This window comes from Delphinapterus leucas, chromosome 8, assembly GCF_059928025.1.
Source record: "Delphinapterus leucas isolate spDelLeu-1000000601 "Yukka" chromosome 8, BTC_Dleu_Yukka2, whole genome shotgun sequence".
Taxonomy (NCBI): Eukaryota; Metazoa; Chordata; class Mammalia; order Artiodactyla; family Monodontidae; genus Delphinapterus; species Delphinapterus leucas.
In genome coordinates, this window is record NC_143136.1 from 7,843,091 (window position 1) to 7,866,392 (window position 23,302).

Genomic DNA, 23,302 nt, shown 5'->3' on the forward strand with positions numbered 1-23,302 from the left:
CTCCACGTGTTATTCGGGGCAGGTGGTGGGTCTGTCCTGCCCCATCAGGGACCATGCCTGTAGGGTCGAGGTGGACCGGGCACCTGAGGCTGGAGGGCTGCCGCCCCTACCGGCCCTGGGTCTGTTAGCACAGACTGAGGGCTGCGTTGTGAGCAGAGGCGATCTAGACCTGAACTCCATGCTGTTCAGTGAGCTTCAGGACGAGAGCCTGGCTTGATTCCTGCTGACTCCATTCTGTCTCTCCTGCTTTAATCCATTTCATTCATACCATGTTTATTCCACACTACGTGCGGCGTTCTGCACTCCCCAAGGTCCTCTGGGTGTTGGGAAATTCAAAGCCAAGGTCGGGGGCCAGGTGGTGACTCACTAACCACAAGGTCAGCTGGAACAGGTCCCTCAGGTGGCATTAGACTGGCACCAAGTACCCTTGGAAAGAACCTCGAATGAAGCACCCCCCAGGGCAGGACCAGGGCAAGGGCTAGCCTCTTCCTGCTTTTCAGGGGACACAGCTTCCAGAGTGGCCACGGACCATTCTCTTTGGTCTTTCCTTCCCCTATGTTCCTTTAAAAAATCTCCCAAAGCCTGCCTACCCTGCTTCCTATACTGGTTATGGATGGACCTGATCTCTGGTTGCTCAAGTCCTTGGGAAAGAGGCCCAAGCCTGACCCTCGGCCTGGATCCCTGATCCCAGGCAGGCACGGCTGGCTGTCTCGGCAGGACCCATCGGGTGAACTTGGTGCCAGTACAACCCACAGCTGAGCGAGGGGCGCAGTGTCACTGCTCGTGTGTCTACCAAGGGCTGTTTCCCCAGATGCTGGGGAAACAGGGAGGAGACCCAGCAGTGGGAACAGGGACAGGCAGGTGGGAAGGGAATGTGCTAAGTGGACGCGGCTCGGTGCTCCCTCTGCCTGCCCAGAACACCCCTAACCTTGGCCCTGGCAGCCCCCGGTACTCACATTACAGTAGATGCGCTTCTGTACCCCGTAGCGCAGCACCAGCACGTCGAAGGCTTGGCTCAGGACGCCCATCACCATGGCTTCCGACTCCAGCGGGCCGCTCTCCTGCAGGGCAGGGCTCCAGCCAAGGCTCGGCCAGGGGATGCAGTTTCCCCCCAGGGCCCACCCCAGCTGCCAAAGGCCCCGGACTCCTGGAGCCCTCCCTGTGAGCAGGAGCCCTGGCGGGAAGGTGGGGTGGAGGGAAGGGGAGGGATGACAGGCTGGTGGCCTCACCTTGACCAGGATGGCAAAGAAGAGGCTGGTGCTGAGCTCCTGCACACGCTTGGATGCCATGCGGCGGTCATTGCAGTGGTCAGCCTGCTTCTGCAGGGCATCGGGCTCCACATCTGGAAGCTCCCCGTAGCCTAGGCAGAGAGTGGTCGGGTGCCCACTGGCGGGTGCTATGTGTGTGCCGTCCTTGGCGGGGTTCTGGGCAGCATGGTGCCCCTGGCCCGGGTCAGATGGGGCCTGGGAGCCCTGCGCAGAGCTGAGGCCTCCCTGATGCCCAGCGTGGGAGGGCCGAGAAAGGGGGGCTTGCCACGGTGAGGGCCCTCGAGCCCCTAGCACACGCTCACAGGGGAGGTTCTGGCACAGGCTCCCCTACTGCTTGGGCTGCCCACCCCTTGGGGCCTTCACAGTCATGGCAGTGTGGCCTCTGGCCGCCGGGCACCCACTCTGGGTGGGGGGAGTAGCCCTTAGCTGGGCACAGGCTGGCACCGCCCCCTGTGCTGCACCCCTTACCCAGCGTGGCGGCCAGGAGGCGATGCACCAAGACGTCCGCGAAGCGGCGGATGGGCGAGGTGAAGTGCGTGTAGAGCGGCACATTGAGGGCGTAGTGGCGGAACTGCGCCTGGTCCTGCAGCACCCCCGAGCAGAAGTACAAGGCCATCTGGGGAGGTGGGGCGGACCTCAGAGCCTGGCCAGGCTGGGTGCGGGCTGGGTGTGCTCCACGAGCCGGGGAGACTCAGAGCCTCACGAGGGGCGGTCTTGGGGGCGTGGACCCACCTGCCAAGCTGCGGGCAGCTGAGCAAAGCCGGGCAGGCCCGAGGATGTCAGGAGCTGTTCTGTGTGAGGGGACCCCTGGGGCTGCCATGAGACTGGGCGGAGCCGTGGGTGCCCTTGCCCCTCTCCTGCTGAAGGCAAGGGTAGGTCTTGCCCAGAGCCCCTCTGCCAATGACCGGAAGTGGAGTGGGCTGGGGGGAGAGGCTGTGTGTTTCTTGCTGGGAACCCTTAAGATGCTGAAGGGACTCCTCCCTCAGAGCCCTGGGGGACCTGCCACCAAAGCCCTCGGGGAGGGGAGGGGAGGGGAGACCCTGTGCTGAAGTCAGAGGACAGGGGGGAGGGGCTGGAACTCATCCTCCTCCACAGCCGGTCACTGCTGAGTCTTAAGGGCTGTTACTGCCAGGAACCAGGAGGAGGGATCGTTTCTGGCTGGCCCCCTCCCCAGGACAGGGCTGGGGGAACTACACTGAAATGGGGAGCAGGAGAGAAAGCCCGTGGGCCTGCCGGACCGGGGGCTGCAGGACTTCGCCAGGACACAAAGCCCAACACCACCATGTGGCCAGAGCGGGAGGTAGGAGAGAAGGTCCAGGATGCCCTCCACCCAGAGCAAAACGGGCGCCTGGCTCTTCCTCTCTGGCCCTGGTCCAGTCTTTGGTCTTAGCCGACCTTCTGCCCTCTAGTCCTCATCCCTGCCCTGCTGAAGGCCACGCCTGCACCCCAGCACCTCTGTGCCCCCAATACTCCACCTCTCACCAGCCAAGGGAGGCAGTGGTTGGCCAGTCTCCCAGTCTCAGCCCTTCTTGCCCCTGACAACCTGTCCTGAGACCGAGACCCAGAGCTCTGAGTTCAAAAGGCCCTCCTGCAGGGCAGGAGTTAGGACTGTGGCCCAAGGAGAGACGCTGAGCTTCTCTAGGGGCCCAGCAAACAGCCTGGCCCGCACGGTGCAGCAGTGCTGAGAACCTTGGCCACGGGCCCTGAAGCCGCTTGCCCTGCGCTCCCCGAGTTCTCAGGGCTGGGGATTCAGGACCCGCGGCTGCCTGGGAGCAAGTGACCGGGTTCCTCTGCCAGGGCCAAAGTCACACCCTCGTGTGTTCGCTCGCTCCCTCCCTTGCCGCTTGCTCACCCTCACACCCTCCCGTGTGTTCGCACAAATGGACAGCCGGCTCCGGTTACTCTGTGCATGACGGCCTTGGAATCCAGGACGCAGCTGGCGGTGCCCTGCTCGGCTACCCAGCTCTGCTTCCCTTCCAGCTCCCGCTGGGCCCTGGGTTACATCTCGGGTAAGTCACTGGGGGAGGGAGCAGCCTCCACTGTGAGCCATGTTTGGACCTTGTTCTCAGAAGTGGCCCAGTTCCCCAGATGAGCTGGGCTGAGGAGGGCAGGGGGCCCCGGCTCCCTTCCTGGGTGGCGAAGGCACCTCTGGGCAGCGTGGGATGGCTGAGGGCCCAGAACTGGGACACAGACAGGGAACCAGGCACCACAGTCACCCTGGTCACTCCCTCACATCAGATCCCCAGGCAAAGGCTGGCCTCTGAGGTTGCTGGCAGGCAAGGCCAGGAGAAGTCGGGTCTTTTTCAGGCTCTGGGTGACTCAGGAGAGGGCTCCTTTCCTTGGACCTCCGGGGCTGGGTTGGCCTTTAGAGGTGGATGGCTTCCAGAGGCTGAGGGCAGGGAACGGCAGCTTCATCGGGCCTGTATGTGGTGTCAAGCCCAGTGGCCAGAGACACACGCCCCCCTCTCCATGGCGGGTGCTTTACAGTGCTTGGTGCGGGACAGACATCGGTGACTGGGGGCAGGGTAACGGCCGCCAGACCCAGACGGACCTGACGGTCCCATTCCTGGCAGAGCTGTAAGGTCTCAGAAAACAAGTCGGTTGCAACCAGCTGAGACGATCTGGTTCTTGGGAAACAGACTGAATCTGCCCAGTGACCGAGCCCCTGAACGACGGTCTATCACTGCTCCCAGGCCGGGCTGCGGCCCACCGCTGGACCCATTAGCACCCACAGCTCCCGCTGACCTGACAGTCCACGGCGGCGGCTCCTTCCCAAGATGCTCAGCCCCACAGGGGCTGGAGCACGGCCTTGGAGAGCTGCGACTGGCTGCCAGGAGCAAGCCCACCGTCTGCCTCCCAGGTGGCCGGCCTGTCCTCTAGCTGCAGACACAGCCTCACGGCCTCACTTCCCCCTCTCCCAACCGGTTGCGACAGGGAGATTTCTCTGCCCGGGACCCACAAGCCACAGTGGGGGCTAAGGACCGGCCCCTGTGCAGGCTACTGCGGGAGACCTCTCTCTCCCCTCCAGGGTTCCCATCTGACCATGAGTTGCTGACCAGGCCCCATTCCCTTGCCCGAGCTGGTCTGGTGTGTGGGGTCCGGGCCCTGGAGTCTTGGGACGTGCCCTGGCGTGGCTCCCCGCCTGCTGCCAGGAAGCAGAGCCCCAGAGGCCATGCAGGGGGGCAGGGGGGCAGCAGGGCAGCAGGGCTTGAAATGTCTCCTCTAACTGAGCCCACAGGCAAGTCTGGGCAGGAGGCAGCAGGCCAAGCTCAGGAGCCCAGGGACTTCCTGTGCTGGGTGTTGCCGGGGGGCACCCTCCCCAAACCTCCCCTAAGGTTCTCCGAGCCCGCGGAGGCATGGGTGCTCCCAGGTGAAGGCGGAGGATGGAGGACTGGCCCTTCCTTACCTGCATGGGCCGGGAGCACATGTTGGTGAGCACCTCCTTCCGGGCCAGTGAGTACTTGTCATCTCCAAATGTCTCCATCAGACTTTTCTGGAAGGAACCCATGTGATACGCAGTCAGGCTTGGGGAGAGGCTCTGGGGCCCCATCACCCACTGATCATCTGGCCCTGGGGAGGAAAGGTCAGCCGAGGGGCCCAGCCCTGTTCAGATGGCCATGGGTGGGGTGCAGGGGGGCCGGCAGCCCCCAGACTGTGTCCCACACTGGGTCTGCCTCGAGGGTCCTGGCTTGAGGTCAGTCCTTCTATGTCCAGCTGGCTGGCCTGGACGGGCTGGTTTACCCCAGGCCTGGAGCACAGATGGGGACAGTCTCCCTCCTGTGCAGTGCGAGCCGAGGCCATGGATTCCTGAGCCCCATGCTGCTCAGTTCCAGGTGGGGAGCATCTGATACCCCTTCCCGTGAAAAACAGCCTCTGGCTTCCAATAATCCCAGCCCCTACGGAAGCCTCTGGGTCCGAGCCCGGCCCATCCCTGGCCACAGGACCCCTGCCCACAGCTGAGCCCTGAGGGGACTCCCTCGGTCTCCCGGGCTCCCTCCCAGGCCCTGTGAGCTGCAGGCTTTGTCCCCAGGCCCTCCCCTCTCCCTTGGGGTGGGGGTGGGGTCTGGCTAAAGGGTAACGGACCCTGGTGGGATGCAGAGGCCTTCTTCCTCCTTCCCTAAGCAGGGCCTCCCCGGCCCCTGTGCTCCCAGCACTCACATTGAGGGCCCCTGCAGAGCTGAAGTCCATGGGCAGCCCCATCTGGCCACAGAATTCCACCAGGTCGTTGAGCATCTTGGTCTGGGGTGGGGGGTGCCGCCGTAGCAGGGCTTGCTCGGGGAAGGTGCAGTGGATCTTGCGGGCCACAGCCATGTTGGCCAAGAGCATGAACTCTTCCACGAGCCTGCAGTGGGGAGGGACCGCGGGGGTCGTTCTTTCCTGCTTCTCTGCTAAGCTGGCTCTCTTGCACCCCTGTGTCAGCTTCAAGCTGCCCCCCCACCCCCGGCATCCAATCTACTTTGCTCCTGCAAGTTGCTTCCCCCTCATTCCTCGGCTCATGCCCCTCACGGCCCTAACCAGTCTGTACTCTTCCCTGCTGATGTGTTAGCTCGTGTGCTGGGTCTCCTACTAGATGGGGATCCTGGACAGCAGGGATGGTGCCTGTCTTATTCCCCCCTGTAGCCCTGGTGCTTGGGACCTCACCTGACCCAGAGAAGGTGCTCAGTAAAGATCTCTGCTGAATGACTAAGCTTCCCAGAACACTGGGGGGCACGTCCAGCTGTAAAAAAACACTATGCCCGGGCAGGCCATGAGGAGTCAGAGGACTCTGCACGGGGCTGCGTAGAGGCGGGCGCACAGACCCAGAGCCCCCCGTTCCCAGGAGTACGTGGCTTCTTTTCCCCCCTGGAAAGATGAGTGTCTCTGAGGATGAACAGGAGAGTCACAGAGGGCAAGAGGAAAGCCGTGCGTTTTGGGACAAGACAAAGGCGTTGCTGAGGTGTTCAAACCACAGAGCCATCCTTCTAGGAGTCAACGCTCCAGGCCTGCATCGCCCGAGCGTGATTAGGGTCCACGAGTGTGAATGGATGTGGCTCCAAAGCAGGCCAAGAGTCACAGGGAGCAGCAGGGACTGACGGGGGAGGGCAGAAGTGTGCCAAAGCGCAGGAGTCAGGCAGAGGGGGACGCCGCATCACCGCGCTGAGCTCAGCACCACCCTCAGCCCCGCGATCTGGGGCAGGAAGCCCACGTGCTGCTGTCCCGCCCAGGGCGCCCGCAGAGGACAAGTGGATCAGGCACGTGTACGAGAGCTGAAGCCTCCAGGAAGGGGCGTGGGTGTGGGCTGGTGCCCTACGTGGGGAAAGCCTCCTCCCTTGGGGAGGCTCTTGGGGCCTTGCCCAGCTTAGGGGAGCCTCTTCCCAGCCTTGAACCTGAAGCTCTAGGTTGTAGGTCAAGCCCATGTTTCTCCCACAGAGGCAGGAGAGGTCAGGGAGGAAGCTCTGGCAGGCCTGGCAGCAGCTGGGGGCCCGAAATGAACGTCCCCTTCTGGAGGTGTGGGCAGTGCTTGGGGTTAGCCTCGTCCCCTCCCCAAGCTCTTGGGAAGAAACAGCCAGTGGGGGGACAAGAGCGTGAGTGGGCAGAGCCCCGCCTTCCCCAGGCTAGGCCTCTACGCTGAGGGGTGGCTCTGGTCTGCCGGGCTGTCGCCCAGAGCACGTCTGTCTCCCTGCAAAGCCCACCTTGTGAAGAAGAAGGGCTGTGGAATGCCCCACGGCAGGCACCACCAGGACCTGGCCTGGACCTCGGGAGGAGGCCCACCCATGGCCTGCACTCCTAGCTCCTGTGTGGGCACCGTGGTGGGCCGAGCCCCAGCCTACCACCCACCATGGGGAAGGGCTTGGGTGAAGGACTGCAAGGGTCAGGTCTCAGTGGCCCTTCCGCCATGCAGGAGGCCTGTGTGTAGAATGAGTTTCTTCATTCCCCGCTGGGTTGCAGCAACAGTCTTTTAAGCGGCCATCCTGCCTCCCACCCCAAAACCTGTCCTTGAGCATATCACTTCCTGCTAAACCCCTCGAGTTCATGCGCTGGAACCCGACCACCAAACCTCCTGAGCGAGGCCTACATCCTAGCCCCAGCATGTTCTTGCTGTAGGACCCTGCACAAGTCACCGACCTTTTCTGTTCTATTTTCTTGAACGTGGAACAGGGATAATAATAGCACGTGCTTTGCAGAGTGGCTGTGCAAACCAACAGGAGAAAAACATGTTTCAAGGGCAGACCCTGTGCCTGGCATGACGTCAGCCTCAAGACACGGGAGGTGCTGGGAATTCCCTGGCGGTCCAGTGGTTAGGACTCCGCACTTTCACTGCCGATGGCTTCGGTTCAATCCCTGGTCCTTGGGGAGCTAAGGTCCTGCAAGCCGCGTGGTGCCCTGTGATTTCCATCCCTGCCATTTGTCACCCTCCTCTGACCTTTCCATGTCTTCCCTGAAGGGCATCTCCATCCCTCCTGGGCACTTACTGCCTGATTAGTTACCTGGCAACAAGGGTCAGCCTGTCTAGGGCCACCTGTGTCACAGTCTAGCACCATTTGACTCTTCACATTTGGTTTTCATATTTAGATCTTGTCAACTCGAGAGGAGTCTCAAGTCCTGCTAGATTGATGTCTGACTTGATGTCTGCCTGCTGTTGGTCAGACCCTGCAGAACATCATCACGTAAACGCTTCAGATGCACAATTCAGCCACTCATTTGTTGCCTACTCAGCACACGTGACTGTGCCGGGCGGTTCCAGACTTGTCTCCCCATGCAGTCCCAGTATCACTGTGGGCCGGGGGCACACAGGCTGCTCCTTGGAGCCCTGCGGTCTAGTTCAGCTTCAGGCTTGGGCAAGGAGGGAGCACCTGTAACCTTGGGGCTGACCCTGAGCTGCGTTTTGCAAGCGTGGCCAGCAGGGGACAGCATGGCCCCATAGGAGGGTTATGTGAGCTCAGGCTAGGGCAGGGCAAGCAGCAGCGCAGGGCTGGAGGGGCGGGGGCTCCAGCCTGTGTCCCGCCCTCTCTAACCTCACCCCCACCCCTCGGGTCAAAGGAACTGAATGTTCAGGGAGCCGCCTAATGAGCTGTGTTCTAGCTCCTATTTCCTGCAGGGGCTCTCCCGCCTCAGATCTCATATAAGGTGGAGAACACAGGGAAGGGACAGCAGGGTGGAACTGATACCCGAAGCCCCAGGCAGTGATAACAGTCCTCAGTCAAGCTGCTTCTCCAGCGACCCCCTGTACGGTCCCACGAGTCACCTGAGGCTGGTGAGAGAAAAACAAGTGTGCTCCTGTTACCTTGAAAGTCTTGCGAAGCTTTGGTCGCAGGGGCTGACCTTGGACAGGCCCCTTCGTACCTCTGGGGGCTCCACATCCGTGAGTGTCTCAGCCCGCCCCTCAGGACAGGGGGCCGGAGTTAAGAGGGCAGCCTCCCTCCAAGACAGTTCAGAGATACAGCCCATGCCTCCCAGAAAAATGTCAGTGTCACCTAACAGGGAGGTGGCACAGCAGTAAGCCCGATCCCTCGGTGCTGCCACACAGCTCATTAGTGTCCTAGGATAGCTGCAGGGACCGTCTCTCCACAACCTGTCCGCAAAGTCCTTCTTACACCCCCAGGTGGGGGGCGGGGCGGGGAGGAAGTGCAAGCCTGTGGGCGGGAGAAAGCAGGACAGCGCCTGGAGCCCGAGCCCATCCAGCCCTGGGGTGCCTGGGAGGGTGCAGCAACGATGGCCCAGGTCCCCCCACGCGGCGTGGCAACAGGAAGGCCAAGGGAAAGGCAAGCGATTAGCAGCCAGATTGCAATGAGTTCAGGATTCACCGTCAGAAACGGGGCCGGGCATCCGGAAGGGGAGCCGGGCTGGCCAGTACTGGGGCGGGGGTAGGTGGGTGTCGCTGCTCTCATCTGGGCCTGCACAGGGGCCCGCTCCTTCGGGGCTCCACAGGTCCTCCTCACGGGTCAGTTCCCGGACAGGCCAGCAGGGGGCGCCCAGCATCTTCCTGCCGCAGGACCTGGGACGTGGCAGGCGCAGCTTAGAACCCAGCAACTTCTGGGCAGGAAAGAGCCTTACTTTATAAACTGCAGCCCTGCGGCCCAAGGTCCAGGGGTCTCTGGGCTCCCATTCAGTGTGTTTTTCCTTGGCCAAAGCCAGCTCTGGGGCTGAAGGCTTTGCTCAGTCAGGGAGAGTGAACAGCGCTCTGAGGGAAGGCAGGCTGATTAGAAGAGGTGCTCCCACAGCTGACCGGTCAGCAAGCACCCCTTCACCCTGATCTCCTCCTGCCTCTGAGGGGCAGAGCTGCATGCCCAGGCCCTCAGAGATGCTCCAAGCTGTCCTGGGTGGTTAGGATGTCCTCTGAGAGCGAACTGCACATACTAACTGGGGTGTGAAACCCAAGTCGGGATGGAGCCCTGCACATTGCCCTGGCCTCAGACTTGCTCCCTGGTCTGGGTACCTGCCCTGATCATAACCCAGCCCCCGCCCCAGCGCGGCACAGGCATGAGCTCACTCCCCTCTGCAGGGGAGGGGGACGGGAGCTGGATCTCAGCAACTGCCTGACAACTGCTCTAAATAGGGCTCAGGAATGGCCACCAGCCAGGATCACCTTCCAGAACCGCAAGCCAAATCCTCAGAGCTGGGGCCTTGGTCTCAGGCCTGGCATCTGCTGAGCATCTGGAGCTCAGTGCCACCAGGGGCCCCATGACCCTGGAGGGCTGGGCCGGCTCTGCTGTGACAGACAGATGAAGGTCTAGCCAGGGGGCCGTGCCAGGATGCAAGCTCGGCAGCACTAACTCCGCAGCACCCCACCTACCTGTGCTCTGGGCCTCCAGGTGCTGGAGGGAAGGCTTCTCATCCCAGGGAGGAGGTGAGCAAGCCTAGAGGCCTCAGAGTCCCTCACCTGCTATGGCAGATGGCAGGTAAAGACCACAGGCAAGCTACACACAAGTACACACGCTCCTCACGCGGCAGAGATGCCTTGTCTAGAATGGTATATGCCAGACTGTGTTAACGTTACTTACTTAACAAAAAAGTATAGATATATATGAAATGCTAGGGCCTTAATTCATGTGATTTTTTTATTATAGGACATCCCTTTGCCTTTAAGATGCTAACATGCATCAGGATTTGGTGAGAAGGAGCTACTGGGATGCGGCACTTACTGCTCACTGATGGTTGAAACTGTTTGTGTCACATCTTAAAGGATGATGTTTGGGAAAGGCCGCTCTACCTGACAGTGGTGAGGCAGTGGCTAAAAGAGAAATGGGCTAAAATGTCTGCCTCTTCGGAGGAAGGCTGCCCACCCTTGTCCATGAAGAAACTGGGTGTGTCTGTGGCCACAGGAGGCCCTCTGGTTGGGTGGCTGGGCATGTCCTATGGTGAGGCGCATGCTCCTCACCTGTCCTGACCCCCCTCCTTCCCTGATGCAAGTGCACAGCCCGGGCAACTGGAGAGGAGGAGGTTAGTGGTTACCAGCTCAGCAGCTCGCCTTGAGTCCCAGCTCTACCACTCGTTAGCTGTGTGATTTCAGGTAAATTTCTTAACCTCTCTGAATCTCAATTTATTTACCTGAAAAAAGTGGGCATACGATAGACAAGTGCCTGGTCTTAAATAAATATTACATTATTATTACGCATGCTGCGCAAGTGACTGGCCTGGGTGCCCCGACCCTAGGGTTTGGGCTGAATACAGCAAGGTCCTAGACGCTTCCCGCCATAATGCCACCACCTCGGTCCAGGCCTCCATGTCTTAGCAACTGGCGTCCCTATTTCTAGCCACTCCCTGCTGTTTCAGTCTTCACACCCAGAGAGATGCTTTCTCTCTCAAAGGCAAATCTGGATGGTCACGCCCCTCTCCTGCCTGAAGCCCTTCAGGGGCGACCACTGTCCTCAGGACAGTTCCACCTCCTGGTAAAATGAGGTTTTCCAGGCCACCTCTTGTCATGTGCTCGGGTCACCTCTCCCTTCTCGCTGCCCCCCTAACCCTCACACTCCAGTCATATTGAATTCTTTTTAAAAATATATTTATTTATTTATTATTTATTTGGCTGCATCGGGCCTTAGCTGCAGCCCACAGGATCTTTTTCATTGCAGCCTGTGGGCTTCTCTCTAGTTGTGGCGTGTGGGCTCCTGAGCGCGCAGGTTTAGTTGCCCCACAGCATATGGGATCTTAGTCCCCCGACCAGGAATCAAACCTTCGTCCCCTGCATTGGAAGGCGGATTCTTAACCAATGGACCACCAGGGAAGTCCCCATATTGAATTCTTGGGGCTCTTTCTTGCTTCTGTCCATTTGCACTGCTGTTCCCTTAGCCTGGAATCCTACACCATTCTCCCCCCATCTCTTTTTCTCAGATGTCCCTTCCTCTGGGGAGGCAGCATGAGGGGCCCACCTGGCTCCTATGTGCCTCCTGGGCATCCCGTTCCTATCCCATCACAGCACTTAGCCCACACTGCTGTGATCACCCCTTTGATCGTAGGCTGTATCTCCCCTCCCCACCCAGCGCCGCCTACCCTGGGCCCAGTGTGAGGCCTGGCACAGTGTAGACGCTCAATAAATCTGTGCACGATGAAGGACTCCCAGGATGGTGCACACTCAGAAGTTGAAAGGGCTGGGTCCCTGCCCCAAAGCCCCTTTTCTGCGCGGGCACACAGCCCTCACGCATATACTTCTGACCCCTAACACTTGCTGCTAGAGGTTGTTGAAAACATAAAGCTCTGCCTAAGAAGCTGACATCACTCCCAAGCACTGAGAAAGAAGCTACAGCCCTCCCCTGTTCTTTGCCCATCCCCCGAGTCTACAGAGCACCTGTCCCCACTCACAGCAAGCTGGTGGCCTTTGTCATTTTACCCAGCCCCCCTCCAGCCATTCGTTTGTTTGTTCACTTACTCAGCCTGAAAGCTTTTCGGAGCTGCTGCTGTGGGTGGGTGCAGGGAGAGAGGGAAGAGACAAGCACCTGCGACAGAGGGCAGGCGACAGCCTAGGTGTGGCCCATTAAATCCTCCTGCAGCCTGGGAGGTGCTTCCACCCCTTTCTAATGTGTGGGGAAGCTTAAGGTGCAGAAAGGAAAGGTGATCAGGCCCAAGTCCCGCACCTCGTAACCAGCAGCTGGGTTCGCCACCAGTTTGTGTGACCTCGACACCCTGCTGCCTCTGCCATGTCCCGGGCCCTGCTGCCACCAGGAAGCCTTGGCCTGCCCTCCAGGAGCCCCCAGCCTCGTGGGGGGGGATACACCCACAAATCTAAGACCAATTTCAGGAGACGGCCAAGAGGAGGGAAACACTTCACATGAAAGGGATAAAAGAGCAAAGGTGTGGACGAGGGAAAAACATGCATCAGCCATATTCGGAAAATTAGGAATCAAGGGAAGAGGGAGGAGGGCTACGAGGTGAGGGCGGGACGGGCCTCCGGGGCCTGGGGAGCCAGACTCCAGGATGTGGGCTGCGCGGGGGAGCTGGGGGAGGCTGCTGAATGAGGACGGCCATGAAAGGGAAGCACACGGTGGCAGTGGGGCACAGGGACCAGAGGCCCGGCGCAGTCGGGGGGTAGCTGACGAATCTGAGGGCTTGCAGGCCGTAGCCAGAGGCAGCAAGAAAGGCCAGGGCAGCCCCGAGTTCGGAGCTGCACGCCAAAGTGAGGCTCTGGGAGCGGAGGGGAGGGACCTCAGAGGGTGACGAGGTGGCCCAGAAGCCCACATGGCCTAAGAGGGAGCCAGCTCCAGCTGGGCAATTGTGCCCCGTGCAGACCCTGAGCTGAGGAGGGGGGCCTTGGAGAGGCCACCGGACTCAGCAAGGAGGAGCCTGTGGCCACAGCCCTGAGGGTGGGGAAGTTGTTTCCGAAGACCAAAGATTCAAGGGTGAGGGAGGCGGTCCAGTGGGGACTCCTCTCAATACGTTTGTTGGTGAAAGAAGTAATAGTTTGAAGAGAGGGTGAGAAGGGCCTCTGTACTGTTTTCTGATTGCTGTTTTAAGTTTCCAAAAGATCTATGTTTTCAGAGGCAAAGGAGCTAATGGGAAAGAACCTGGGGGTCAGTACCAGACCAACCAACCGTCCGGCAGGAAGTGGCTACCCAGGGAAGAGGCTATGTATCCTCGCAGCTGTGAGCTCCCAGCAGGGGAGGCTGGCCCAAGAGGTTTGGGTGGAGAGGAGGAGGCTTGTCTGGGCCTCCCTCTGCTGAAGAAGGACCCCAGGGGAGACCGTGTGTGACGAGCACGTAGGTAACCGCGGAGCATCACCCGAGGCCCTGTCCCTAAAACTGTCTTCTCAAGTCCACTGGGCACAGGAGAGAAGAGAAGGGCCCATACCCGTCAGGTCAAGAGAGGCCCCTTGAATACAGCCTAGGGACAGGGCAGCCTCCGTGGGCCGACCCACAGTTGGGGCAGGCACAGTCCAGACTGAGGTCAGCGCTGGGCCGGCCAAGCCAAGCGGGCTGCGCTGCACTCCCACAGAACTCCCAGAGACGACGGATGAGGCTGGCACCGGCAGCGGGGTCTCGGCCCAGCGTGGTGCCGACGGGCAGGGCCCCGGCCCTCGGCCTCTCCACTCCTCTGCACCTACACTCTCAACCCTGCCTGGCCAGGCTGGCTGAGCCTCCTGGAGATGTTCCGTCTCCAGACCCATTTTACCAGGCTAACCAGACGAGAAACTCACTCAGCCTTTCCATACCCAGAACACTCAGAACATGGCTTTGGAAGTGACTGGGGAGCCAGGCAGCCAGGGCAGAGTGGCACGGCTGCTGCCCAAACCTGAAAATGCATCCATTTTCAAAGGTCAAAACCAACTGAGAGACTTAGAACAGCCTCTTCTGCCCTCAGCCACCAGGGCACTCCTCACAACGCTGCGGGAACCTCCTGCAAATGGAATTAGGCCGCTTACAGAGATTGTTCAATTAGCTCTCGGTGAAAACTGCTAACTTGGAAATTTGATAAGAATTGTTCCCAGCCAGTTTCAAATTCATTTCTTCTGAAGACTAAATTTTCCCCACTTGGGCACATCCTCACTGTGGGCCAGGAGCCCTTGGGCTTCCAATTGGCTGTGAAGGCAGCCGCTAGGCCTCTCACAAGGGCTGTGCGCCTGGGCGTGGCCCCTTCTCTGCAGCTGAGCAGCCGGCGGGAGCGGAGGCACTGGCCACCCTCAAGGGGCCCTCCGCTGCTCTCCCCACAGCCCCTAATTGAGTGTAGTGTGGTGGAAAACGCAAGGGCCCAGGAGCCGGTGAGATGGGAAGTCAGCGGCCGGATGAGCGCTAAAGTGGAAGCTGCTGGGGATGGGAAGGGAGCACAGTGCAGCTCTCTCCCAGGCCAGGGTGGAGCTGGTAGCCCGGAGCCCGGAAAGGGGCGGCCTGGAGGGAGGGAGCCGCAGGCAGTCTCCCGGGTGGATGGGTAGGTTGGGGGAGCACCAAAGGAAATGCAGCAGACTGACGGAAGGGCGCCCATCCACAGCCGGCGGGCACCCCGCTGCAGGCCCGAGTGGAGGGTGCTCCGGCCGCCGCTCGGGCCTCGCGCTGACCCCTCTCCTCCTGGGCTCACTGCAACCTGCTGAGCGTTTTGGACATTCCCATGAAACCACAGGGAAGTGAATGGGGCCGAGTTCACAGGCGTGGAAAACCCCAGAGGAGAAGGCCTCTGGAGCCAGACATAACAGGACCTGCGGGTGAAGCCGGAGCCAGGTTTCCTCTTCTGGGAGGCTGAATCCACTCCAGGGCCTTTCTATAGGTTCAGCGGGCGGGGCCCAGCTGCAGCGAGGAGGCACGTTTCAGCCGCTTGTTTTTCTACCTCAAAGGACGTCTCCAGAGGCTCCAGTTCAGCGCGGCCCTCGGGCCCTGCCAAAGGGAGGCCCAGTAGCTGCGGTAGGGAGGGGGGAGGGGACTGCCGGGAGCCGGGTTGACAGGCAGAAAGCCCTTTGTCAGCATCAAGAAGCTAGAGAAGCCTCGCTCCCTTCCCAAGGTTCAGGGCTCTGCTCTCTGAGGCACCGGGCAGACCTGCGCTCGTGGCAGAAAAATCCCCCTAAGCAGAACCAGGTCACAGTTTGTGCCGTGTGGCCTTGAAGAGCTGGGTAATTAGGGCTTGCTAGCTCCACCACAGTGTTGACACACATGCCCTTCTCCACCTCTAGCTGCTGTCCAACTGGAATTAGAACCGCTGACCAGAGGAGGTACGGCCAAGACGCGCAGAAGCCCCGCCACCTCTGGGAGCCGCTGTGGTGCCCCCAGTGGCTTATCTGCCCTAGGGGGACTCCCTGGCTGGCGTCCCTTTCAGGCCCCAGCCCCAAAGCGGGGGCCGGTTCGGCAGCCCTGGATAATGGACAGAGACTGGGCAAGCGCAGTGGGGGCCGGCACGGTGGGTCATCACTGACGTTGGGAGAGATCAATTGTGATTTAGAAACTAGGCTTTAGGTACGAGAATATTCGAGAGATAAGGGTGTTGTGGAACGCACAGGTTCTCTCTCTCTCTCTCCATCCCTCTCTCTCTCTCTCTCACACACACACACACACACACACTACAAAAGGCAGCTAGATGAGAGAGGAGAGACGCGTGTCCTTGGGAACTCAAGCTCCTTTGCTTCTTTTGCACCTTAGAGCATGTTTTGCTCACCTCCAAGACAGTCTTGGCCTCACTGCCGCTGGGGAGCAGCTCTCCTTGGGCAGGGCCGCCACCCCAGCTGTACGACCACGAAAGGCTACAGGGAAATAGGAACCACTGCTGGTCTCAGGCTGGGCACGTGATGTCATCAAATCCTCACAAAACCTTGCACGGCAAGGGGCGTGTCAGGCCTAATCTGCCACAGGGAAACCGAGTGTCTGAAAGGCCAAGGATGGTGACCATGTAGATTACAGAGCCAGTGTGTGGCAGGGCCGTGGTCTGGAGACTGGGCTTTCTGACTCTGAAGTCTGTCCTCTACCCCTAACTTGTGATGAGAGGGGCTGCCAGGCCTACCTGGTGCAAGTGGAGGAAAGGGTAATGTGTCCAGGAGAAAAGGGGTTTCTGGAATGGGTAGAATGGGAATCCGAGTTCTTTAGGTCAGTAGTGGCCCCTCTGCCGTAAAGAGGGAATCTGCGTTTCCACGTTCTCCCCCCACCATGCCCCGGCACAGCAACTCCGCCTCCAGCAAGCCCTGCAGGATTCTGCATTTCTGTGGGAGGCCCAGAGTTCCACTGGGGGTGGGGGTGGGGGGACTGTCCAGGGCACACGTGCGATCGGGGCCTGCAGCACTAGGGGGGCCCCGGGGAGGCTGCAGCAATGAGCAGGAGGGGTGGGGCCCCAGCCCCGACACACTGACCTCCTGCAGGCACCTGCGCTGACGCCACTGGGAAGAGATGGGCCAGTGGAAGGCGCAGGCAGGACGCACACTGGCAGGGGGACCTGGCTGTGAAACCACCTTAGGAAACTGCCTGGGCAGACTGGGCAAGTGTTTCCGGTCGCTACAACAGCCCCCGTGGGGCTCCTCGTAACCCTGACACGCCCTTTTTGGCTTTGTGAAAAAGGTCCAAGAGTGGGCTACAGTTCTAGCCACACACGTGGGTGGGATCGGCTTCCTTGAAGACAACATGTCTTGTAAAATCTTTTGGGAAACGTCAGTCCTTCCTTCTCCCCCTGGACCCAAGGCAGACCTGCCGGTCATGGATGAAGACGAGTCTTCAGTGCTCGAGGCCCTGGGGCTGGGCTGCGGGTCCCAGCGAGGGTTTTCCGGCTCTCCATGCTCCGCAGCCCTCTGCTCTGTTCGGCCCAGAGACCAAGAACTGCACTGTCAAATACTTTCTTGATTACGCCCCCCAGCTCCCAGCTGACACAAATCCTACTCTCTCACGTTGCAGCCGTGTTCTGGCTTCTGCTCACCTGGGTCTCCACTCACCTGCACCTGTGATGCCTTTCCTGGCCCAGGCCGCCCTCCAGCCCCACCCCCGACTCTTTATGGGCCACCATTCCCACCTGTCCCCCACCAACCTGGCTCTGGCTGGCTCAGCCAGCTCCATTTACCTTGATTCCCAGGGCCTGGAACAGTATCTGGCATTCAGTAGGCACTCCTAAGTATGTTTTTTATCTGCAATGTTTTGCTTGGTTCATGCAAGACCAATTCCTAACATTTCTATGGTGCTTTACGTTGTTTGCACGTATGGTAGCCATGTGACCCTCATTACAGCTGCGGGAGAGGGAGAGAGAGAGGATCCTGCCGCCTCCATTGCACAGAGGAGGAAATGGGCCTGGGGGTGCAGCCCCTGTCCACCTCGCTGTGGAGTGGGGAGCTGGCCCGAGTCTGGCCCGGGTGAGCAGATGCCTTTGGGGGTCTCTGTGCAGGCCCATGCCAGGTGCTTGGCCACTGTTGGCCCTTCTGAGTCTCACAACAAGTCTTAGACCCCTCATTGTTCATACGAGCAAAGGGAGGCTCTGAGAGGTCATGTGACTCCCCTAAGCTTACAGAGCGAGGACACCAGGGGCCCCATCCACTGCTCTTCCTCAGGTGATCCTGTGCCACCTGCCTTAAGCTTTCTAAGGATTGGACAGCAGGGTCTCCTTAGCAGCACTCAACCAAGGGCTCTGCTGACAGCGGGGGGTCAACACAGGGCCTGCCCTGAGGCCACGCTGGCGCCTGGGGGACGGGCACCCGTGGTGATCTGCTGTGTCACTACCGCCCTTCCTTCCTGTCAAGGGCACCTCCGCCCTCAGCAAGGGTTGCAGCAGCAGAGGAGCCGACGTCACTCATCTCGACCTAGCTTGCCACCTGCCCAGCAACCTCAGAGGGACAGCGCCTTTCCCCAAGGCTCCCTGCCCCCACGGCTGAGGCTGGCCGTACTGGGCCTGCAAACACGCAAGCTCACCTCCGGGCCTGGCCGGGCTGGGACATCCTGTAACCCTGGAGGTCTTATTTTTAGCCCTCGGTTTACCTCTGCCTGTCTCCGGCTCGGCGGACAAGAGGACAGGAGTAGAACTTACCCCTACACCCCCAGCTCCCCATGTGAACGCTTCCTCCCATCTGCCTTTGGGGCTCTGGCCTCCTTCTGTGTCTCGGTGTTGCCCCTGGGATGAGCACAGGGGCTGAGCACATTTGCTTTTACTGCTCTAGTTCTCCTGTCGCCGGCTAAAGACTTGAAGGTTCTGCCTCTTTCATCTGTGGACCTCTTTCTGGCGAACGCTACTCAGTGGGTCAGAAGGGCGGGGAGAGTCGTCCTCGGGGCCATGGCCATCTCGACCCTTAGACATCTTGGTCTGGAAGCCTGCCCTAGGAGCTGCCGAGACACCTCAGCAAGCCTCACACAAGACTTTCTAGTCTGCCCCAAGAGGGTGTTTTCTCACTGAACTCTGAGCTGGGTAAAGAATTCTGGTCCTTTTTGTTTCCCCTGGTGAGTTCCATACTGTTAGAACTGCCCAGCCCCTGACAGTGTAAAGGGCCCTCAGAGGGGCTGGGCTAAGGGTGGGTTGGCTTCTTGCATCAAAGGCTGCAGCTCCCTCGGCCCCTGCACGTCTCACTGACCTGCTGCTGGCCTCAGCCCAGCTCCCCCCGCAGCCATGAGGAAACTGGCATCTCTCTTTGGGCTTCCTCTTGGGTGACGTGCACCCACACTTCCTAGGACCCCCCTGGGGCTTCCAGGCTGCTCCCTCCACCTGCCACCCCTAGCCTGCCTCCACTCAGTCACAGCTGAGTTTTCAAGGCTCAGTTCAGGCATCACCCTTCTTGGCCCATGGTCCTCTGGGCTGATTCTAGCCCCAGAACTGATTGTTGGATTGCGACCGTCTCTTTTGAGGCCACTTTTCCTGTCTGGGGACCAGGCCTTGTCCACCTCTGTGTCCCAGGGCCAGGGGCACGTGTAGGTGCTATTCAACCTGGGTTAGACAGGCCAAGAGCTGCAATGTCAAATGCCTGTTTGGGGAATGAACGAGGCACTTCAGAGACATGATTTGCTTGGTGCTCCACAGAAAAGAGGGAAGGAGGACTGTTCTGAGGGGGTGGAAGCACAGACCCCCAGGAGAAGGGCCTAGGAGTGGGGTTCCCGCAGCTTCCCTTCAGCTGTTCCCCGCTGGAAGGCAGGCATGTGAACTCAAGAGACAGAACCTAAGTCAGCTTCTGCCAGCCTGATGGGACCTGCTGATTTGCTCTAACGAAATTCTTCCCTACCTGTAGACAGTTATCACTTAGATCCAACACCGGGTGACAGTATGGCTGGGGCTCATGTGTTGGTCACCTGATAAATGAATACTCTTGTCCAGAGCAGCCCACCTCATTCTAAATATGAAAAGTAGCAAATTAAAAAAAAAAAAAATCTTCTCCTGGGCTGTTTCCATTGAACTAACACTTGTCTTATCACCCACTGGGATGCGGTATGTTGAGTCTGGCAGAGCTCTTCGTTAGTTATGTGACTCTTAAAATATTGACCCACAGTTTTATGAACCAGGTTCAGAGTGGTTTAAATGGATTTGTTCCCATCCAGAGCCTCTGGGCTTCCCCAGCATCGTCATGTCCCTGCCTAGACACACACACAGCCAACCTCCAGGGCGCACCAGCTCTCCCTCTGGTGAGAGGGCGAGCACACTGGGAGGGGTTGCAGGGGCGAGCACACTGGGAGGGGTGGCAGGGGCGAGCACACTGGGAGGGGTGGCAGGGGCGAGCAAGGAGACTGCTGGTTTTCATCCCCACCTCTACCCCTGCATCTCTGGACTGATGGAAGCTCTCAGATACAGGCTGTGTGAAGACTTCAGCCGTTTCCAGGTGCCACCCTCAACTCCACCTTAGATCCAAGGCCAGAACAACCTGGATTAGGCTGGGTTGATGGTAAGTCAGACGGCAAGGCCAGTGGATGTCAAAGCCTGAATGGAGCCCACGGTTCTACTTTCCTGAGCTGCCGCTCTGCAGGCCAAGTCCATCTTTTAGGGCAGCCTGGGATGCACAGGGAACCCTGCTTTTCCAGGACCTAGAGATGCTCTAAAACAGTTCTCTAGGCGCCTGGGAAGCTGACCAGATTTCTGCGTCAGCAATGGCCTCTGGGAGCTTCGTCATAGGTGGCTCAGGCCAGGCCTGGGCAGCCATCATGACTGGGAGGACCAGCCCGTTCCACCCAGGCTTCCCTCAGGGTGAGAACTGCTCTTCCTGGCAGAGGCCTCAGCCCAGCTGTCCCCTACCTGGGAGGAGGCCCTGCCCAGTGCCCTGCAGGGCCCTGTGTGGTCACCTGGCTGTGGCCGTCCTCCCATAGCCACTGTGGAGAGAGAGACTGTGCTCCCTGGCTAGAGGTGTCTATGCCAGTCCATTTCCCAGCAAATCTTTGTGAAGTTCAAGCCCAGTTCCTCACAGGTCACATTTGGGTGTTGCAGAATTACTGCCATCTGGTCATTCTGCAACAACACAAAGACCTGGCTGCTGGTTTCACCTTACAGGCAGAGCACAGCTCAGGGCGGTGTCCGCTGCCAACTGCATGCAGAGACTGGGCGCACACCTCCACCATGGCCTTCGTCACCGCCCGTGAATGTTACCTTACACACCTGTCTTCCTCTGTGGGCTGTGCGCTTCGTGGGGGGAGGATCTTTCTCATTGCCCAGTAGCTGGCACTAGCAGGTGTCCAACAGTTTGCTAGTAAAGCAGAGGAAAGGTGTCTAGATCTGGGCTAGGAAACAACAGGCAAATGCATTCCCTGCCCACGAGGCACGTGGGCAGACGTCCTCAGGGCCCTTCCTTCCACACTGAGGAATTTCCGAGGGGTCGCTCTCTAAGTTTGGCAGTGGGAAATGATCCATCTGGCAAGTAACGCAACTCTGAATATATAAGGGCTTCCTGAAGATTCCTGTGGTTCCCCGGCATGAGCTCAGCTTTATCAGGGCTCGGACCAGCGCTGGCCTCAGGCCTCTATGGAGACCCGGTCTGGCCTGGATGGGAAGGGGCACAGGAGGGCAGGCTTTTCCCTGTGGATGGGCAGCAGCAACCTCTTGTGCTCTTGCTTGTTGAAGTCAAGAGGGAAGGTGGGGGGGGGTCCATCATACACGGCCTGTGTAACCTGGACGGCTAACCTCCCTAACCTCCACTTCCCACCCCTCAGGGGGAGGATTAAATGAGACACATTACGTAAAGCTCTCATCTCAGGGCCTGGCATGTTGTTAAGCATTCCATAAGCATTAGTAATTATTATTATAAAAACCTGAAGGTGACAAGAGTCTGGTGTCATCAGAATACTGAAGGATGCTAGAACACAGAGCAAATGCAGCCAATGCCCTGGAGACCTGGAGACGTTCACTCAGCACTTGCTGGGCGTCTGCAGCGTTCCAGGTATTGTGCTCGGGGCTGGGACACAGATACTGTCCCAGCCCTTGGGCCTAGGGAGTCAGGAGATAAACACATGCTCACTCCCCTACCGCCCCATGAGAATTTTCTCAGTCACACACCGGCTCTTTGCTTCGGCATTTATTTACTGAGTCCCCACAGCAATGTTCTCAGCACTTTGGGCGACGGATCCCTCAGAGGATCTGAGGAAAGCGGTTTTCTACGCATTCCTTCACACACTCTACCCACAAAACCTCCCCCATTCTATTGCGAGGAGTTCATGGGTCATGAAGCCTAAGGTGGAGCCTGCCTCACAGGACACACAGCAAAGTACTGGCGTTTCTGAGGAGGCAAACGGTCGCACAGGCCGCGTAAGAGTTAGGTCTGATGAGCCTGACAGTTGGGGAAAACACCAGGAGAAAGCCGAGAGGCGTGAAGGCTTCCTTCAGCTTCGAGAGCGGAACACTGAAGATCTGACGGTTTCCTGGAATATTTACGACACAGAAGATGGCGACCAGCTAACTGGTCTTTCATCTGCACTGAAGACTAATTAATGAGAGGAAACAGACTGAGACGAAACCAGAGGGCTGTTAGCACTAAGGAAGAATTTCCCAACATGACAGATGCACTAAACAATTCAGTTCAAGTTGATTTAAAAAGTACACCACCATCTCACTTATCTAAAACTCAGCCACATGCTCAATCTTGAGCACCCGATACATGGGGCAGAACCAGCAAACAACCAACAGACCAGGCCTTGGGGGCCAACACAGGTGCCGGAGCCAGGAGTCGAGTGTGACTCTCAGGGAAGTCCCGCCTTCGCTCCCCACTCAGACCCTTTCCTCTTCTCGATGGACAGTTCTGACTACTAGACTCGGCTTCCTGGCTGATGCCATACCCCCATGGCGCCTCATGCTCACAGCCAGGCTGAGAGGGTGCTCCTGGTGTCTCCTGGACAGCAGTAGAGAAGTGACAACGGGCCCTGACTGTAAAGGTGGACACAAAGACAGTTGGGGCAGGGGCTCAGTAAAGTCGAGTGAAAGCACACGGCAGTATTGGGAGTATTTAGAGCAGAGGCAAAGCCGCAGAGTGCAGTAGAGCCTAAGGAAAATGCTTTTGTATCACCATATAAACATTGTGAATAATCCTAAATTATTAAAAAGGGCTACATGATGTCCAGTGGACACCATTAAAGCAAAAAATACGTCCATAAATTAAAACAAGAGCCATTCCTTCTGTGAAGTTCCAGAGAGCTCACACACGAAGGTGTTTAGAGAAGATCACAGCTGGCCCACCACTGAGGGAGACACCATCGAGAGGACACCCGAGAGAGGAATGCTGCCCGGAGAGCGCAGTGCTGCTGGCTTGGTGGGCCCTGCTCTGAGCGCTCCCCACAGCCCTTCAGTTCCAGGGTGATGGGAGCGAGGTCCTCATCGACCCCAGGAAACGAGCCATGTTCTCTGCAACACTGGCCCACTCCTGGGCTTGGAAGGCAGACACCGTGTCTCACTCATCCTCAACCTTGGAGCCTGGCCCAGCAGCCCCTGGCACGTCCTTGGGTCGTGGGGTCATGTGGGGCTGGCCGGGGGCAGCTTGCAGTCAGTGGCGTGCTGTGTGTTCTGCATTTCAGCTAGGCTTTGCTGGGGTGGGTTTTCAGAGCAGCTGCGTAAGTTGGCCACTTGCTTTTTGCTTGACTCAACGGGCATGAGCTGGGCACCTGCTCTGGTCACTCTGTGAGGTCTCTGCCCACCTGAGTGCCCACCTTTGGAGAAGTGTGCTCAGAAGGGAGAGTAATCGTGTTCAATTCCTCTTCAGTAAATAAAGTGATTTATATCTAAGT

At 59.0% G+C, this 23,302-nt stretch overlaps 1 protein-coding gene across 6 annotated transcripts in view; it reads right to left on the reverse strand.

Moving 5' to 3' along the window:
* DIS3L2 (DIS3 like 3'-5' exoribonuclease 2) overlaps nucleotides 1-23,302 on the reverse strand; it is a 388,363-nt gene that overhangs the window by 15,118 nt on the left and 349,943 nt on the right. For 5 of the 6 annotated variants that reach the window (XM_089916221.1, XM_089916220.1, XM_089916218.1 and 2 more), the window contains 4 exons: nucleotides 5,427-5,610; nucleotides 4,675-4,761; nucleotides 1,737-1,884; nucleotides 957-1,360 (listed from right to left, as the gene is read on the reverse strand). In XM_089916221.1, the coding sequence (XP_089772347.1) occupies nucleotides 957-1,360; nucleotides 1,737-1,884; nucleotides 4,675-4,761; nucleotides 5,427-5,610 (823 nt within the window). The remainder of the gene's footprint in view (nucleotides 1-956; nucleotides 1,361-1,736; nucleotides 1,885-4,674; nucleotides 4,762-5,426; nucleotides 5,611-23,302) is intronic. The other variant, XM_030760423.2, reaches the window with a different exon arrangement.